Here is an 18,810-nt window from a genome sequence, read left to right as displayed (position 1 = left end):
TGTAAATGTAGCTCAGTATCTGTGTCTTCAGATCTTATTTTTAATTGTGAGAGAGGGCACATTCTTTATTCCTTATCAAGTAAGAGGGCTTTGAGAAAGGAGAAGATACCCTATTGCTATTTATGTTTATCTTTGGCATATTAAAAAAACCGTGTGGAGTATAAGTTATGATACAAAAACTGTAGCATATTTTGCAAAGAGAAGAATGAAAGTTTGAAAGAGATTGTTGAGATCATAAAATCAGCATGTCAGGAACTGAAGGTTTAAGAATGTAAAATATGAACAAAACAAATCTGTTTAAGATATTTAGAGTTTTCATTAAATTTAATTTTTAAGCCTCCTTTCATTCATATTGTGGTTATCTGTATTGGTTATGATAAATTATAAATAAATGGCAACCATTTTACAGATTAAATATAAAAATTCCATGCATTGGAGGTATGAATATAATACCTTTCCTGAGATAAGTGGTTTCTGTGAGTAAAACAATATACATTATAGACAGCCATTCATGATAAAAAATGAAACACCTTTCTTGCCAATGACAGATGTAGCCCATTTTCTACCATCCATCAATTAAAACAAATAGAGATAGAGGATGGTTTTATCTCTGAGGAGAAGTAAACTGATATATGATTGTAGTATTTCATCCATGTAATACACAAAATGACAAATTATGACTCAATTTATCTTGGACTCAAATGGGCATTTTATCAATCCAAAGTATCTTGAGTTAACAGTTAACCCTACATATCTGTAGACATCAACACATAATATTAGAAAACAATGATGGACAATATTTTCTATATCTGTGCAATAGGTTGGTTCACATGTGACTAAATACCTAACTGTAAAGAAGATGTTCCTGAGACATAAGTTTTGAGAAAATATTTCTATAAACATACTATAAAAATGCAGTGTCTGAATGAAGACATTTTTCCCAATGGCGTCATTTGTGGAAATGTTCATAATGTCTTAGAAAGTGAGATAATAAAACAACAGTTGTGTTAAATGAATTTATGTAGTCTCAATGTTTGTAGTCTACATCATAGTTTTCCTGAAGCATTCCCTCTGGAATAAAATTTTAAGTAAAAATAAAAATTAATTGGGTTTCAAGGGTAGTAAAATTGATTTTTCTTATACAGAATAAATGAATAAATTTGTTCTTGAAGTTAGATAAAGGAATTCTTAGGCTATATTCTTTTAAAATAATTAGCTTTGGTTTCTTCAAACTGCAGAGTTGTTAAAAAGGAGCACGTTTATCTTTGGAGCTTTTGATTTTTTGGTAGATATCATTACTAGTTTTACTTCTTTTAGCAATTTGAATCTAATTAAGAGACTGAAATCTACCCATCCAAATGGATGAATTTGGTTATATTTGGCTGATTGCCATTCAGATTGTAGGCAGCTAACTGAAACAAAGGGAAGATAGGCATGCTGTTAACTAGTCACAAATGCAAGTTGAACTGAGTAAAAGCTGAACATTAAAATGGGTTCTTTACTACATTTGAGTACCTTTGATGATATTAGGCTGTGTATAACAAAATCATACCAAATATATAACATCATCAAAGAAATTTCTGATTTGTATTATATTGCTAATTTGTCAGTCTTGTTAATTTTCTAAGGACTGGTTTTAAAAGTATACATTAATATTGTACAGAACATTTAAATAAATCAATACTCAAATCAAGTATTTAAAATAAAAGTATTTACCACATGGTTTTTATTTTCTCGTCTTCTTTTCTTGAAACAATAGTTAAAATATTGCATGCTATGCAACTTTGGACTTGAACACAAATGTTTTGTATTTGAATTTTTTATTGGGGAAATTAATATTAACAGATGACAATTTATTAAGACATCATAAATACAAAGTGGGAAATTTTTTAATAATTGTGAGAAAAAAACAAACTATTCATTTAGGCTTTTAAGACTCCTAGGTGAAATGATTTTATTGATTAATGAGCAACAGAGAATATTATATATGGTTTAATAGTTTGAAATTGTTGCAAATTCTGACAAATGCACTTTTTTTCCTTTTCTGAGAAAATATTTAATATAGATTTGTTTTGTAGTGTACATTATATCAACATATAAATGGACATTTTTAAACATCTGATATTTTTCCTGTCAGAAAGTTTATACTAAATATGATCCAGCATGCAGATTTGCCATGTACATTTGATTGTCTATTGAAAGCAATTTATTTATAAAAATGAATCATACTCTTACAACTACTTATTTATAGTTATGTGACTTTGTATACAATATTATATATAACACTGGAATAAATAAATAGCTCTGTAAAATGTTACTTCCTTATATCTCATTTTGAAAAGATTATAAAATATTCCAAATTATAAATATCAACATGTTGTTGAATGGTTTATTCAGAGTACTGTGGGCATTTTCTTCTTCATGTTTTTAAGTACTCTGTAATCGTTAAGTATGATATGGCCACTTAAAATGTCAGCTGAGTTGTCAAAAATTCTGCCAGGCATCCATATGTGTATACTTTCACTGGTAATTTAAATAATTGTGAGCTTTAGTCTATAAAAATTATAATCTCAATGGAGAACATAAACACAAGCAAACATGTAAAAAAGAAACACTAATATACTCACAGAAAGATATTAAACAAAATGAAATATTTATTGTATGTATACACAAAGCAAGCAGCGTAAGTATGTTCCATCACCAGGATGAAGCAGAACCTGGAATCTTACATTCTCTGGAATCTTACATTCTCTGGTTTATAGTTTTGCCAGGATAGGAATCAACCTAATTTTTTCGAAGATCCGTATTTGTGAAGTACTTGCACTTTCAAAAGCAAAATGTTATATTTTGCTGAATGACTGATGACCTTTTTTCAAATTTTACAGTGGGAAGAAATTAGTGGTTTGGATGAGAACTATACCCCGATACGAACATACCAGGTGTGCCAAGTCATGGAGCCCAACCAAAACAACTGGCTGCGGACTAACTGGATTTCTAAAGGCAATGCACAAAGGATTTTTGTAGAATTGAAATTCACCCTGAGGGATTGTAACAGTCTTCCTGGAGTACTGGGAACTTGCAAGGAAACATTTAATTTGTACTATTATGAAACAGACTATGACACTGGCAGGAATATAAGAGAAAACCTCTATGTAAAAATAGACACCATTGCTGCAGATGAAAGTTTTACCCAAGGTGACCTTGGTGAAAGAAAGATGAAGCTTAACACTGAGGTGAGAGAGATTGGACCTTTGTCCAAAAAGGGATTCTATCTTGCCTTTCAGGATGTAGGGGCTTGCATAGCTTTGGTTTCTGTCAAAGTGTACTACAAGAAGTGCTGGTCCATTATTGAGAACTTAGCTATCTTTCCAGATACAGTGACTGGTTCAGAATTTTCCTCTTTAGTCGAGGTTCGAGGGACATGTGTCAGCAGTGCAGAGGAAGAAGCGGAAAACTCCCCCAGGATGCACTGCAGCGCAGAAGGAGAATGGTTAGTGCCCATTGGAAAATGTATCTGCAAAGCGGGCTACCAGCAAAAAGGAGACACTTGTGAACGTAAGTAATGTGTCCTATTAAAACTCTACTTTGCCTTCTTAAATTTCAATATCAGACATTTTAAACTTTAATAGTTATTTGAATACGTGAATCTGCTCTGTACCAGAGGCGCAATTCAGTAAATCTTAAGCAAAGTCACCGTTGAACTTAGTGATTGCCCTACAGTAGCATCTGCACTAAGTGTATGTAATCAATATGGGTGATAATGATATTTGTTACTAAAATTTAATGTGTCCTATGCTTAACATGGAAGTCAATAGTTGCACATTGGGCTATGGAGTTTAGAGAGGAGTCTGGGTAGTTGGACTTGTAGACTGGCAAGACTGAGGTGACATTTAACAGGATTTAATGAGATGCCATTCCTCCTGTTTTTAAACCCATATTGTCTGGGCCCCTGAGTAGCAGTAAATAGAAGGTTAAGAGGGCTGTGAATAAGAGCTCTAGTGACAGGCAGGGCATAAACGAATACATTTACAAACTTTTAGAATTATCTTATATAAATACTGTAACTTTAATACAAAATTTTTAAATTTCACTTACAAAATCTCTGTGGTTACTTCTGAGAAAGGTGTGATTTTTTTTTTTTTTTTGGACTAAGTACCAAAATGACCACATTTTTGTGGAAGTGGGCCAAAGTAAAGTTTTAATTATCATAGTACACCAATTGCATGTTTTGAAACAATTATGTATGAATTAGTAAACCTTTTTCTTTGTTTTGTAAAACCGTTTTTTTTTTCTCTTTCCTAGCATTATGTGGCTAAATATTTAAAACTATGTCATATGGACCTTCAAGATTGATAGATATTCTGTTTCTAGGTTTCATGAAAATAAATTATAAAGTTACTTTGCTAGTGTCTCTTTTTAACTTATGATATATAAAACATAATACATTAAAAATAACACATATATCTATATATATTTTTACGCCAGAGCCAGAAGCACAGGTTTTATACTTGCAATTCTTAGTTGAGCTAAAGGGGACCACTGATAATAATAACTATTATAACTAATTTTTCTTGATAACTTAGGATGTGCAGACATCCTCCATTTCCTTTACATACGCAAGCTTATTTGATGAGGTAGGTATCATTATCATTTATATTTTACACAATAAAAAAATAGAGGATATCAAGAGTAAATAGCTTGCTTGCAGTTACGTTAGTAATATTTGTCTGAGCTTAATTTCAAACTTGAGACATTCTGACTTTAGAGCCTAGGCAACAATATTGCCCTAGTTTTAATCACAAAGCAAGGAGAATCGTAGGAAATACTGTATCATGGCTCATAGTGTTTAGGTGCCTCATATACATATATAAATTGGATTACTTCCCCATAAAATTCTCATTCTAGTATAAAATTTTTAAAATTAAATAATTTTAAAAAAATTTAGACCTGTGCTATACAGTACTGAACCCAGCAGCCACATGTGGCTCTTTAGGTTTTGAAAAATGACTATTCTACATTGAGATGTGCTGTAAGTATAAGTTACACACTGGATATCAAAGCTGTACTGCAAGAAAAAAAAAAGAAAAAAAAAGTAACATGTCCTTAACAATTTTTAAATGTTGATTACATGTGGAAATAATCATATTTTAGATATACTGGGCTAGATAGAGGATAATATTAAAATTTCAGCTGTTTCTTTTACTCTTTTTTTTTTAGTGTGGCTAGAAATTTTTAAATTGCATTTGTGGCTCACATTGTGTTTGTATTGGATATACTTTTCAAATGGAGTAACTGAGCAAATATCTTTTTCTGTCCTATTCAAAGAGTTAAATACTTCATGTGGATGGCTGCTAAGCATGTAAAGTACCTATGGCTCTGCACTCAATTATCATCTTCACCAGAGGTGACATTGTGAAGTGAACTCTGAGCAAAACAAATGGAGATGATATAGGTTCAGGTCCCATAGGCCAGTTTAGCAGTCTCCTTTTATGTCCCTGAAGGAGTCAAACCTGTCTCCTATTGTCCTCTTTCCCTTTCCCTCACTGGCAGTATTTCTAATTGAGTAGAAAATCCTGCAGTTTCTATATATGTGGAAATCAGAAACTGATGAAGATTTATCCCTGCTTGTAGGCAAAATGCTATTCCACTGGGTAAGTGGAGAAATATTCTCAGTGAACTAATCAATTCAATGAAAGGAAGTGTTCCTATTGACAAGAGGTTAACAGTTACTTGGAAGTGATTGTGGATTCAGCAGTAACTGTTACAAAAAATTTTAGGAACATTATTGCACTTTAGCTGTGAAAGGAGCAGTTTCAATATTATGCAGATCTTGATTGATATGAAAAAGGAACTTAAAACTTTTACACAATTAAAACGGGAAAAATAACGAAGTAGAAATACATATAAAAGTACACAATTAAATTTATCTGAGAAAAGATAGGAAATAACATTAAAGGCCCTGTGTTTTAAAGGTTTTAAAGAAGCTTATGGGTTTTTGTGGCAGTTATTTCACTTTGTGTAATTTAACTCATTTATTTGTTAAGAAAATGTGATTTCCACATTTATTCATAAGAAAATGTGAACAGGAGCTGTTCGAGTTTTATGCTTCTAATTATAGAATTTAGTAAGAAAAGCAGTCTTAAACCACAGTAAATAGATATATTTATCATGAAAAATAAACCTCAATTTATTTCAAATGAGAAAAATCATCTCATTAAACATGGTACTATAAAATTACTTACATTCGTCAAATTTAATTGCAAGAATTGAAACATTTTACTACCAAAATTATTGTTACCTGCAAACTATACCAAGGTACTTAAAAATAAAATAAAATTACTGCACTGTCATCTTCATTAATTCTGCTTTTGAATACTTGAAATTAGGTATTAATATTATAGTAACAGTTAATTAAAAAATAAAAATACATGGTTAAAGGAGGCAAGATGCCACCTTATGGTTTAATCGAAAGAATATGTGTGCGTTGTTATAAGTCAAGTAAATTGCTTATGACATAACTTTCTTAATTTTTAGCCTTGGTGATGTTGACAAAGGAATTAAATACCTTCTACTTAACCATGGAACTATGTTCATTTGCAAAAACACTTTCCTCCTTGGCATAATTCCAATGCATTTCTGCAAGAGTACTTGCCTCTGGAATCACTCCAGGCTTGCCTTTATAGTATTCTTCCTGTTTCCTTTCAATGATCCTGTTAAGAGTTTGAAAACAAATTCCAGTCCCATATTGAAGAAAACTAATGTGTTTGGGAGAGGATGCTAGTGAGTCCCTAGCCAAATGAGAGTGGTTAGCCACTTAAAGGCAAGTTTATCTGGGCATATTTTGAAGTAGCAGCCCATTGTGATGTTTGCTAGAAGACAATATGAAATATGAATAACTATAAAAAACTGATTGTAGGTTTGATGAGTTGATGTAAAAGCTTTTCTTCATGACTGAAAAAATAGCTCAATTTTGAAAACCAAATGCTTCTCAAGTCTAATACGTGGAGAACTTCTGTCCAATTCTTAAACATAGTATTTTTATGAGGACATCTCTTTATATTGATTTAAGAATTTATAATTTCATTTAGTATACTTTTATTGTCAAATTACAAGTTATGTAACAACTTTGTTGCAAACTAGCCAATACATTTTCTTAGATAAAAAGTATAGTTATTTTAAAAATTGAGAGATCCTGTTATATTTTACATATGTAAATGTTTTGGGAAGACTAATAAAATAAATCTACTGAAATATATTTCAATTTTTGTAACTTTTATACGATTTTATTCGATTTAGAAAGTAGAATAGTGCTCGTCAAAGTGAAGTGTGGATCTGGATATTATAACTTGGATTTGCATAGAGAGTTTGCAGTTTATACTGAACAGTCACATTCATTTTCTCATTTAAACCTCACCACATCACTAAGATGTGGAAAATATTATTTTTCTCTGTCTTTCAACGTATGAAGAAACTGAAGCTCAGAGATATTAATAAGTAACAAAATTGGATAAGAATTCAAAAATCCTGTTTACCAATTCAAGTCTTTTTTCCTCACTCCACTACTTCTCTAAAATTTGTTCTGGACTTTACCCAGTAGATTTTAGTTACTAAAAAACTAATGAAACTTTATTCTATGTAGGGTGACCATATGCCCAATATGCCTGGGATAATTGTTTTTTTAATTAACACTGCTTCTTTTTGCTTTGAAAAGTGTTTTTTTTGATTTGGATGATAATCCTACTTGTAAAAAATTCTTCTCATTTGGAAGTAAAAAATTCAAAGACATAAGATTTACATGCACATATATCAGAATATAGAAATGTGATTTACTTGCATTACTTATATTGCTTAATTTAAATTTTCTGAAAGCAAATATGTAAAATTTTTCTTTCAGATGATTTCATGTAAAGGGGAATTCAAGTAATCATACATTTATAATTTTTATGAGAACTTTTCCTAATAGCAGCTTTTTAATAGTTTCTATTAATGCTAAGAGGACTGTCATTATTTTGATAATATATAATTTATGAACATATGTATAATTTAACAAATGAAACTACATTCAATTTTATAGCATTAACAATATTTAAACTCTGTTTCTTGATCAGTTTTTGAAAACTGCCTTTATTTTCGCAGACAAGTAGCATGTAATTTGTACCATGAAATTTTCATAACAAATGAGTCTTTATATAGTATTTATAATCATATATATATATATATGTACATATATACAGAAATGTAAGAAACACCAGTGGGTTAATAGCTCAGATGCCGGAGTCACAGTTTCAAAATGCTGGTTTCACAACTTACCAGGTGCATAAAGTAGGACAATCTCTCTAAACCTTAATTTCCTTAAGTATAAAATGGGGCTAATAAAAATAGTACCTCCCTCATAGGGTTCTTGTCAGAATTGAATGAAGTAATGTATGTACAAATCCTAAAAATGGCATGTGGGACATAGCAAATAATCAATGAATGCTTATTATTAATAATAAAACAAGGAATTTGCTAAGTAAAGAAATCTCATGGTGATGAACAAATGAACATGTATCTCACAGGCCACAAATAGTTAAATATCCTTTAAGCAAGTAATTTCACACCTGTTAATTTATCTAAGAAGGCATTTCAATTAAAAAATATTTTATATAACCCTTTTTTTCACCAGCAGTGTATGCAATTTTAATTATTGAAAATAACCTAAATGTCCAAAGTTAAGGTGTATCACCTTCATTGAACTTAGTCTATAGAATATCAATGATGCTCTAAAGGAATTTTGAATTTGTATTAATAATTTTGAATGAAAAACAAAAATTTGTATAAAATGACATTTAGAATTATGCAAAATATACATAGGAAAAAGAATAGATGGTAGTCTAACAATGAATGTATCTGTGTAGTGGGATTGTGGGTGATCTTTTGTTCTGTCTATAATTCAAAACATCTTGAACATTAACTTTTATTTTTGTACACTATAATTTTAAGTTCTAAGTAACCAGGTAGCTTATATAAAGACAACTTGAATTGTATCTCCAAAATATGGATTTTTAAATTAAGTTTGTTTATGTATAAACACAGGGCTCAGGTACTACAGCAGTAGTAAGTGGCAAGTGTGGTTTAAATTATATAAAAGGTAGAAGATATTAATAGAAGGCATTCAATAAATACAGCTCATACATTTTGTTCGTTTTTAGTTGTTAATGGATACCAAATCCTATTTTAAGTACTTTCATGTACTTAACCTTAAAGTGAGGTGTTACTAATTTAGCCTAATAGAATGAGACTGTTATTACCCAGTTTAAAAGAGAAAAAATACTCTTACCGTAAAAAGTATAGGTCTCTCTCCCTCACTCTCTCCCTCTCTCTAAACATGTGTATATATATATATGATTATATGTATACATATATACATATATATGGTTATATATATGATTATATATACATATATACATATATATGGTTATATATATGATTATATGTATACATATATACATATATGGTTATATATATGATTATATGTATACATATATACATATATGGTTATATATATGATTATATGTATACATATATACATATATATGGTTATATATGATTATATGTATACATATATACATATATATGGTTATATATGATTATATGTATACATATATACATATATATGGTTATATATCTTATATAAGTTTGTATATATATAAATTCATGAATAAAAACAATGTAAGGAAACTGAAGCATAATGATTTTGGGTTAAGTACTAATGATCACAGAGTGGTGAACTGCTTTTTAATCAAGCTAGTCTGGCTTCAGAATCCTTATTCCTAACCAATACCCTGGATCATGTCTTTATAGAGGAACATTTTATCTATTGCAAAGTCTTTTATGAACGTAAACTTTTTTCAGAACATCTTGAAAGGTGATACAAATCTGAACATTTTCTTTCATTTATCGTAATTTCGAAATATGTGTCTCTACCTTTCCTAACATCCTAAATATTTCACTTGTTTTGTCATTCTCTTTTTGATTCCAGTTCTTTCTTTAGATGGCCATCAGACTGTATTTTGTAAAACACAACATGGTATCATTATTCAGAAAGCTTCAGGCTTCTAATTACCTAGAAAAATTGTCTGTATTTTAAACTTGCATGTAAATTTCCTCATCTTCACCTTATCTTCTTTTCTAACTTTCAGACACATTTTTATCACAGTTGAAGCCCCTGCTCCCTCTGCCTGATAACTGTTCTCTCACTCTACCTTAATTAAGCATGCCCATAGATATTTCTACGATGTCTCATTATTTAACATTTGGCCTCAACTAAAAAGAAAAAAATTAACAATTATATATCTCACAATTTTCTATTATACTTTAATTATATGCATTCTTGAAGAGGCTTCCCTAGCTGCTTTTTCAAATTCTGATGTTGGTTACTGGCAGTACCATTCTCCTTGTTCTTAATCTATCTTGTTTTTTCCTATGTAGGTACCATATCTTTTCTTATGGTCTCCCTGTTGTAGAAATTCTGCCTTTCCTTAAAATATCAATTTAAATACCACGTATACCCTGTTAGGTGATCCTCCTTTTTCTTTCTTTTTTTTTTTTTAAGAGATGAGTGTTGCCATGTTGCCCAGGTGGGAGTGCAGTGGCTATTCACAGGTGCAACCATAGTAGATGATAGCACACTACAGCCCCGCACTCCTGGGCTCAAGTGATCCTCTCTGCCTCCATCTCCCAAGTAGCTGGGACTACAGGCACCTGCCACTATGCTGGCTTCTCTTTTTGAGTACTTAAACTTTGCCCTTTCCCTAGGGGAATCATTGCATGCTATCTTATTTTATTCATTGTCTTTTCCTCTTAAAGATTCTATTTTTTTAAACAGCTAAACCTTTTGATTTTTTTTTTTTACCTACCCTCCATGATACCTAGCAGTTTCTTACACCACCTTAGCCTTCTAATAAATATTTATGAAATTTCTTAAAGAATTACTCATAAACTACCCACTGGCAAAGCAAAGATTTTCTTTCTCTGAATTCGTTTAATTCAATGAATTTAAATTAATTTCAATGCAATTAATTTAATTTCTTTTATATGCCTAGTCTGTATGAGTAGTCTTAAACTTTGTGAGGATGGGAGTCCTTAACTACATTCCATTTTCCTCATAGCAAATAACGGGATAAAATGCTAATAATTAGCAAACATAAGCAGGACTGTCTTCTGGAGTTGAAGAATTTATTCGTGTGAAGATAATATAACTGTTATTTATTGTCACATTCTCATTCTTTCTTACTGTCTTTGTGTGTCTTTTCAATTTCTCCCTTTCCCTCCTCTGAGGAAACGAAAGGCATTTCACCCTTGTTATCATTATTTATGTCTTAAGAAACAGAGATCTAAGAGCCTGATAACATTTTCTATATTAAGAAGGCCTTGAAGTGCATTTATATTTATATTATATGGGAAAGCAACTTTTGTTATAAAATTATATTGTTTTGCTTCCAAATTATATATTATAAATATTAGTTTGGATTGCCCAACAAAAAATAACAGAAAGAAACAAAACATGATAATTATCCCTAAGCTAATATTACCCTATTATCTCTGTAAGTGGGATATTACATAAATTCCATATTATGTCAAAACGTATTTCTCCTATTTGAGTTATACCTACACATATTACCTTTACAATTTTTTATGCCCTTCATTAAATTATTCACATTCAGAAACTCAAAATACTTGTTTTAAGACATTTTTGGATACGTGACATACACAGATCTAGAACAAATGTCATCCCTGTGACCCAGTTCCACAGTATATTTTCCCAGGTACAACTATTGGTATTAGTTTCTTGTGTACCTTGCAAAGATAATTGCTCTTACTTTCTTTAAAAACATGGAGAAATATCATTTTGATGCTTAAAATTAGAATCATGTCACAATTTCCAATTAGAACATTGTAGGTTTTATTTGAAATTATACTTCTTTTTACCCATATTTAGTCATCTTTGTTCTCACAATGCATTTAACATGGTACTTATTTCAGTAAATAAAGAAGGATAGAAAGAACTGATGAAAGGGGGGAGAACATAAGGAAATATGGAAGGAAATAGGAAGTTAATGTGTCTGATTTAGTTTTCTGTGGTTTGTTAGTTTAGTGTGACTTCAGAGTGTTTCTAATTAACCTAGCATTGGGAAGCATATGGTCAGTCTTTTATAAATTTCTAGTGGAAGTTTAAATTGGCATCATTTTCTGGCAGGCAGTGTTATAATACAAATCAATTATGATGCCTTAAAATTTTGCATTTAATTTGATTTTTCTGTGTAATTTGTAGCTATTTTCTCTAAGATAATCACTAATCTATGAAATATTCATGAAGATATTGTCTATCATTAGTTATTTTGTAGAAATAATATTTTCGTGGGAGAATTTTGACACAGCTATATATTTGATATTTTTCTCTATGTCCATACAAATATGATACATGAATACCAGAGGAAAGATTTTAGAAAATCTTTTTTGTTTCGATTTTTCTCACATTTAAATAACTTTAAATTACCTCATCCCCTGCAAAATATCTCACATATTTAGTTTTATGGATGCATGTCTTCATTAGGATATTCATGTAAGTTTAATATGTGAAAAGTAGAAGGTCACATGCACATATAAGTTTTTATTTTTTAATCTGGGTGGTAAAACAACTCAATTTAGAATTTAGTTCAAATTAATGAGTTATAGATGTTATTTTTTGTTTTCTACCCATGTTACACACTTTGGCTACAGTTGTAGAATCTATAGGTATATGTTACAATATTAATCTCGAATGATAGCATTTCTCAGGAAGCCAAAGTGATACATCAGCTGAAACAAATGTGCATTATTTTTCTTACATTCTGTGATTTTGTTAAGAGTTATGGAAGGTTTATTATTTAATTTACTTTGTTTAGTGTCGATGAATGACATAAGAAAAAAGAAACCCAGGGAAAATGCACTCTGGGATGTAATAGTTTGGAAGTTTTTTAATGGTTATATTTTTTATGGATTTTGAATTTTTTCATGTTATTTAGTCACTTAAGTTATTTACTGCTGATGATTATGTTATCTCTTGCTCCTAATGTATTAGAAAATCAGGGGGCTTTGAAAGGACACATACTGTGTTTAATATTTTGTTTCATGTGTCACCCAATTAACACCTAGTTTAGCCCCTGGCCTGTGGTGGTGGTAGCCTCAGACTTACCCTGAACCCATTAACACTGAATTACAACCTTATATAGAAAACCTAGATCTGGAGAAGAGATCACTGTGATGCTTTTATGAATAAAGCATAATATCAATCTGATACAATATTAACTACATATCATACATTTATCATTTTTAAGTTGAATGATTCAACAATCTATTACATTAGTATAATCTAGTCTACTTTTTTAAGAAATCATTCTTGGTAGGCGCAGCGGCTGATGCCTGTAATCCCAGCAGTTTGGGAGGCTAAGGTAGGAGGATTGCTTGAGGCCAGACATTTGAGACCAGCCTGAGCAACATAGTGAGACCCCAGCTCTGCAAAAATTGGAAAAGTTATTCAGGTGTAGTGGTGTGTGTCGGTAGTCTTAGCTACTCAGGAGGCTGAGTTGGGAGGATTACTCAAACCCAGGAGGTTGAGGTCACAGTGAGCAGTGAGTGATAATGGTACCACTGCACCCCAGCCAGGGTGACAGTGAGAGCTTGTTTCTAAACAAAACAAACAAAAAAGCAGGGCAGGAATCATTCTTTCTAAAAGAGAGTTGGACCAGGAGAGGGATTAGGGGTGAATGGATAGGTGTGGAGGGATAGAATACATCTAAAAAACACTTGTATATGTGGAGTTGCTTGATAAAATAAAAGCTTATTCTGAGAAAAATAAATGAAAGATTAGTACATTCACTGTACAATTCTGTATTTCCAGTGATTTATATGTTCCCTGTTTATTTTAATAGTAGTTCACTATCATTTTGCTAAACTAGTTCCCATATAGAAAATAATACCAAATGGCATTAGCTTACTTAATGACATTAACCTAATATATAGGTTAAATAAACCTAATGGATTTTAAAAATGTTTCATACTATCTTCTACATTTATCCCAGTAAAATAAGTGACTTGTATTATATAATGTCCCTATTTTAGTTGACATTTTCCTATAAAGTACTTTTATACTTGAAGAGAGATGTGCGGTAGGATATGCCTCTCACCCACTCAAATATGATACACTCTTTATAACGCAAAAGTTCTTTGGGCATTCTTGTACTCCTTTAGGGCATAATCTCTTTCAAGACAATTAATATTACAAATTCTTCAAGTTTGAGTGTGCCTTAAAGATCATCAAAGATAAATTAGAGGGTTTTTTTAGTCTTTTTCTTTTTAAATAAATGGGACAACTAAAGCCCTCATTTATACTTCTAACAGTTCATTAATGACAGATTCAAAAGTAAGTCACATCTTACTCTTTCCAGTTTCCTTTCTTCTTTGCCAGTACACACACATAATACATATACACACACATAACCACAGATATCCAAAAGCACACATATATAAATACACTCTTATATGTATGTGCACGCACGCACACAGAGACACACACACACACACACAGAGCCAACAAGAGGGAAAAACATAAGTCAACATAGTGGAGCAAGAAAAAATATCTTCTTGAATCATTTTTAGATTTCCAAATTTCTATGCATTAATTCCTTAATTTGGGAGTACTGAATAGTTAAGATTTCTTCTCTATGGAAATCTCAATTTACAATTAAAAAGAGGCTAAAAATTCCTGTAGAATATTATTGAATTATTTCACATTTTAAAAATAATAAAATAAAGCTACTTCAATAACATCTTTAAATATTGCTTCAAAGAACAACAAAGGTGTAAACAAACTTCTTTATTTTCAAGTAGATATTTAGGTTTTCTTTATCATATGGAATACTTGAAGGCTATTTATGTCTGGGAAGAGAAGAGAAAGTAAACTTCACTTTTTATATACCTCTAAATTTCTGTGGTATTTTAGAACAAAAGAACACAAATTTTAGGAATTAATGATTGGGAAATGTGTTTTAAAATGAGAACAGTGGGCACCTCTTACATGATCAGAAACTGAAGATTTGCACAGGAGCAGAAGTTTTGCTGTTTTACCATGTGATTTCTGACCAGATCTCCTCTGAGAAACCTTTAAACTTTAACCTCTCTGCCCTTGCAAGGGAAAAGGGGCAATCACCCTTCTGCAAAATCTATTTCTCAGAACTGACTTTTAAAATTAACACATGTTAAGCTTAGACATTCAGGCTGTGAGCTGGAACTGGGAAAACATGTAGCTCAAGAGTTATGTTGAGACAGTGTTTTGGTGGGCAAAATAAAACCTGACAGGAAATTTTAAAGTTCACTATTTAGCACATGTTCTTTACTGTGTCTAATGTTTATTCTGCACAAACATTATGTACAGGAGAACTGTGTTTTTCAGAGCTGAACATAACAATTGGATCATTTCCCTCCTTTGTAAATTTTTCAAATGAGACAATTACTACTCCAAATTCAAATAGCTCTCTTGTTGATTTTCAAGATTATTTACTAGGCCATCACTGTGTATGCATTCATCCTCTAATATGCTTCATCCTTCATTATAATAAAGTGTATCTTCTTTTCAATTCCTGTTCCATCTGATTTCTTTTTTTTCCTTCTCCATCTTCTCTTATAGTGTTTTAGACACTGGCATTAGATGTTCATTTATCTTTGAGAAAATTCTGCACTATTCCTTTAATGGAAAGATAAATGGTAATTTCAAAATAAAAATTACAAATCATATGGTATGGCAAATTTTCATAATTTGAATTCTGGCCTCTTTTATAGAGCTAAGAAAATAAATCACACCTTGATCAATGCTGAAGGTTATAGTCTCTTTTGTAACATTTGGATGGTGACTTGTATAATTCCAGAATTACCACTCTCAATCAATACCGTAAAGGAACTCAGCCAAGATGTTTATAAGAGTACTTAATCAGTTAAAGTTCTTAATCTTTATTTTTTCTAAAAGCTGAAGTAGTTCTGTTATGGTGTGTTTCAATTTGAGAAAGAGAAATGGAGACCAATAACAAATAAGAATATGAAAATAATATGTAGAAATAGAAATAGTTTTTGCTGCCAGGAAGACAGATTAAGGGTGAAGGGGTAAGAGTGAACAAGGTTAGAATACTGACACAACTTGTTCTGATCTTTAGTTTTTAAGGATTTTCTGTCATTATATACTCTGTTACAGAGACAAAAACTACATGTTAGATCTGTAAAAGAGTATATATATTCAGGAACCTGTGAATACAACTCATTTAAGCTTATATGTTACAAGCTGGGACAAGGTTGACTAGAAAAACAAAACACTGATACATACCAGAGTTCACATTAAGCACACTTTTTTTATTGCAGCCACTTTCTTTTTCTTCCTTTTTTAAAAACCACTTTCTAATGTATAATATGAAAGAAAATAACAAAACCAAGTCTGCTTTTGAATATAGGGTAATTTACACAGAAAACAATGTACATTATATTCATATAAACCTAAAGGGCACGGTTATTATTCATTAATATTAATAGATAACTGAGTGTCACTTGCCAGTCAGACTGGAATCTGGTGGAATGTTGACATCGATTGACGGACATACTCGTGAGAATATTCATAGGTAGACTGCTTAGGTCAGTTGAACACATAACGCTATCCTGGACCCAGCTTTGGGGGTGATAAATCTTGCTGTTTGTCTTTATTCTTAAAAAACATTGCATATTCTTCAGAATTCATATAATTAAGATTAATTTAGAGTTTTAGGACCATATTTATCAAATAAGAGTAATGATTGATTTGATTTAAAGAAAAACTGGGTTCCTGGTGCTTCTGGCTCCCATATTGGAGGAAGAATTTTGATTTTGTTTTCTCTGTTTTATAGAAAGAAAATTCTAAGTAAAATTTGATAATTACTTTTCATATACATATTTGAAATTATTGGAACTTTTCTTGAAAAACTATTTACTTGAGAGAATAAAAATTGAGCATCATGGATGCACACCCTATATGACATTAAAAATAGAAGGAAACTGCGTTCTTACAAGTGTTGGTATTGTATTTTTTTAATGGGCTTCTCCACCTTAATAAGTATACTTATTTTAATGATTGCGGTTAATGATACATCTAGAACAAAGCTTTTGGCTGAAGAAATTTTCATTGATAGTTGTTTTCAACTATAATTTGATAATGTTCTCAATTTTAATGAAAACAGTAACACTAAAAATAATATTCAGAATATTCAGAATATTTTAATTAAGCTCATTAATAGGTTCTATTTCAGAATCATATAATATATTATCATATATCTTTCTCTACAGTCTAACAAAAGGGTTAAGATGTTTAGAATTAGTAATTCTTCATTTTTAGTGAAATCTTTTATTTTTAATTTCCCCATTTGCACTGGGGATTGTCATATTTATATTTATGTTGCATATATTTATTGACTAACTCTGAAATTCCAGATGTGCAAATATATTAAGTTATATTTTATATGGAATAATTTTGATAGCTATATATTGTAGTATTTTAGAGCTGAGTTACAAATCTGTATGTTTCATAATAGTCATTTTTCCTAAAATGTGTTACATGTAAATCTATTTGTAAAAACATTTTATCATTTTAGCATATGCGTTTTTGAAAAGTGGAATTTGAGGTTATGTAATTTCTTTAACATTCAAGTATCAATAACAAATCTCGAACATATTAAAAGAGCTCACAGTCAGGATCTCAAGCAGCATGTAATTTATTATATTATTATAGCATCTTTGTTAGGTATTAAATATTTTTATATGCTTTTAGTCAGGATAGGATCTATATCACAGCTTCAGCCACTAGTAAAAAGCAAAATATATTTCTGAAAATTATGTAGAACTTTTTCAGGTATGTACATTTTAAAACATGGTTGTCAGTAACAGTTTATATAAAATGACTAGAAAAGTACATTTTTTCTACCTACTGAATAGTTTTGTATAATTATTGTTTACACATTAGTCATCAAAATGGCATGAGATTTTGATTTTTCACCTAGAAATATGCTGTGAGATTATCCAAGGTTAATTTCGACAGATAAATGACATGTCACTTTCATTAAAATGACATTGGGAAACTGAGATAAATAGTTTAGCATTTTCCGTGCTGACATGATGTTTGCCTGTCTGATTGCATCCTTTCCAATAGACAGCAGAGACACAATTACAAAAAAAGACATTTGTGCCAAGGTTTAGCTAGCCAAAAAGGGCACACTCTTGTGTTTGAAAAGGTAGAGAATCCAATCGATGAAAACGTCTGGACCTGTTAGGACCAATAAAACTGAAGGCCACTGGGAAGCTCAGAGAGGGTCTTTGTTGTAGAGATAGAAAGAGACCCAATCTATGACACTTTCAGAGGAGAAGGGTCAGCAAGGAAGATCATCCATCTTCTTCAGTGGCAGCTTTCTGTCAGATTCTAACCCTGTTCAGTGGAGGAACTAAGCCTCTTCTGTTGACACCAACCGATTCTCAGCCAAGTGTAAATGAAGCTAATATTCATTGACCTTATGCATAGCAAATGAAGCCCTATGTGTCATTTGAGAAATAATGTTATCTGACACTTCAAAAAGTGAGTGATGGACAGATGTGTGTGTGTGTATGTGTGTGTGTGTTTGTGTGAAATAAGTAAAGATATATCCTTTTCCACTTTATATTTTTAGTTGACTTTCACAATAACCACAGTTTTACAATTTTGACAGAAATTTGTATTATTTTCGTTTA

The 18,810-nt window shown here is 31.0% G+C and overlaps 1 protein-coding gene across 6 annotated transcripts in view; it reads left to right on the top strand.

The window, feature by feature from the left end:
* EPHA7 (EPH receptor A7) overlaps nt 1–18,810 on the top strand; it is a 177,197-nt gene that overhangs the window by 5,687 nt on the left and 152,700 nt on the right. For all 6 annotated transcript variants that reach the window (XM_054492462.2, XM_054492465.2, XM_054492463.2 and 3 more), the window contains exon 3: nt 2,886–3,555. In XM_054492462.2, the coding sequence (XP_054348437.2) occupies nt 2,886–3,555 (670 nt within the window). The remainder of the gene's footprint in view (nt 1–2,885; nt 3,556–18,810) is intronic.

The sequence above is a fragment of the Pongo pygmaeus genome, chromosome 5 (assembly GCF_028885625.2).
Source record: "Pongo pygmaeus isolate AG05252 chromosome 5, NHGRI_mPonPyg2-v2.0_pri, whole genome shotgun sequence".
Classification (NCBI taxonomy): Eukaryota; Metazoa; Chordata; class Mammalia; order Primates; family Hominidae; genus Pongo; species Pongo pygmaeus.
The sequence above is the reverse complement of the archived record's forward strand: the minus strand, read 5'-3'. Positions and strand labels throughout refer to the sequence as shown.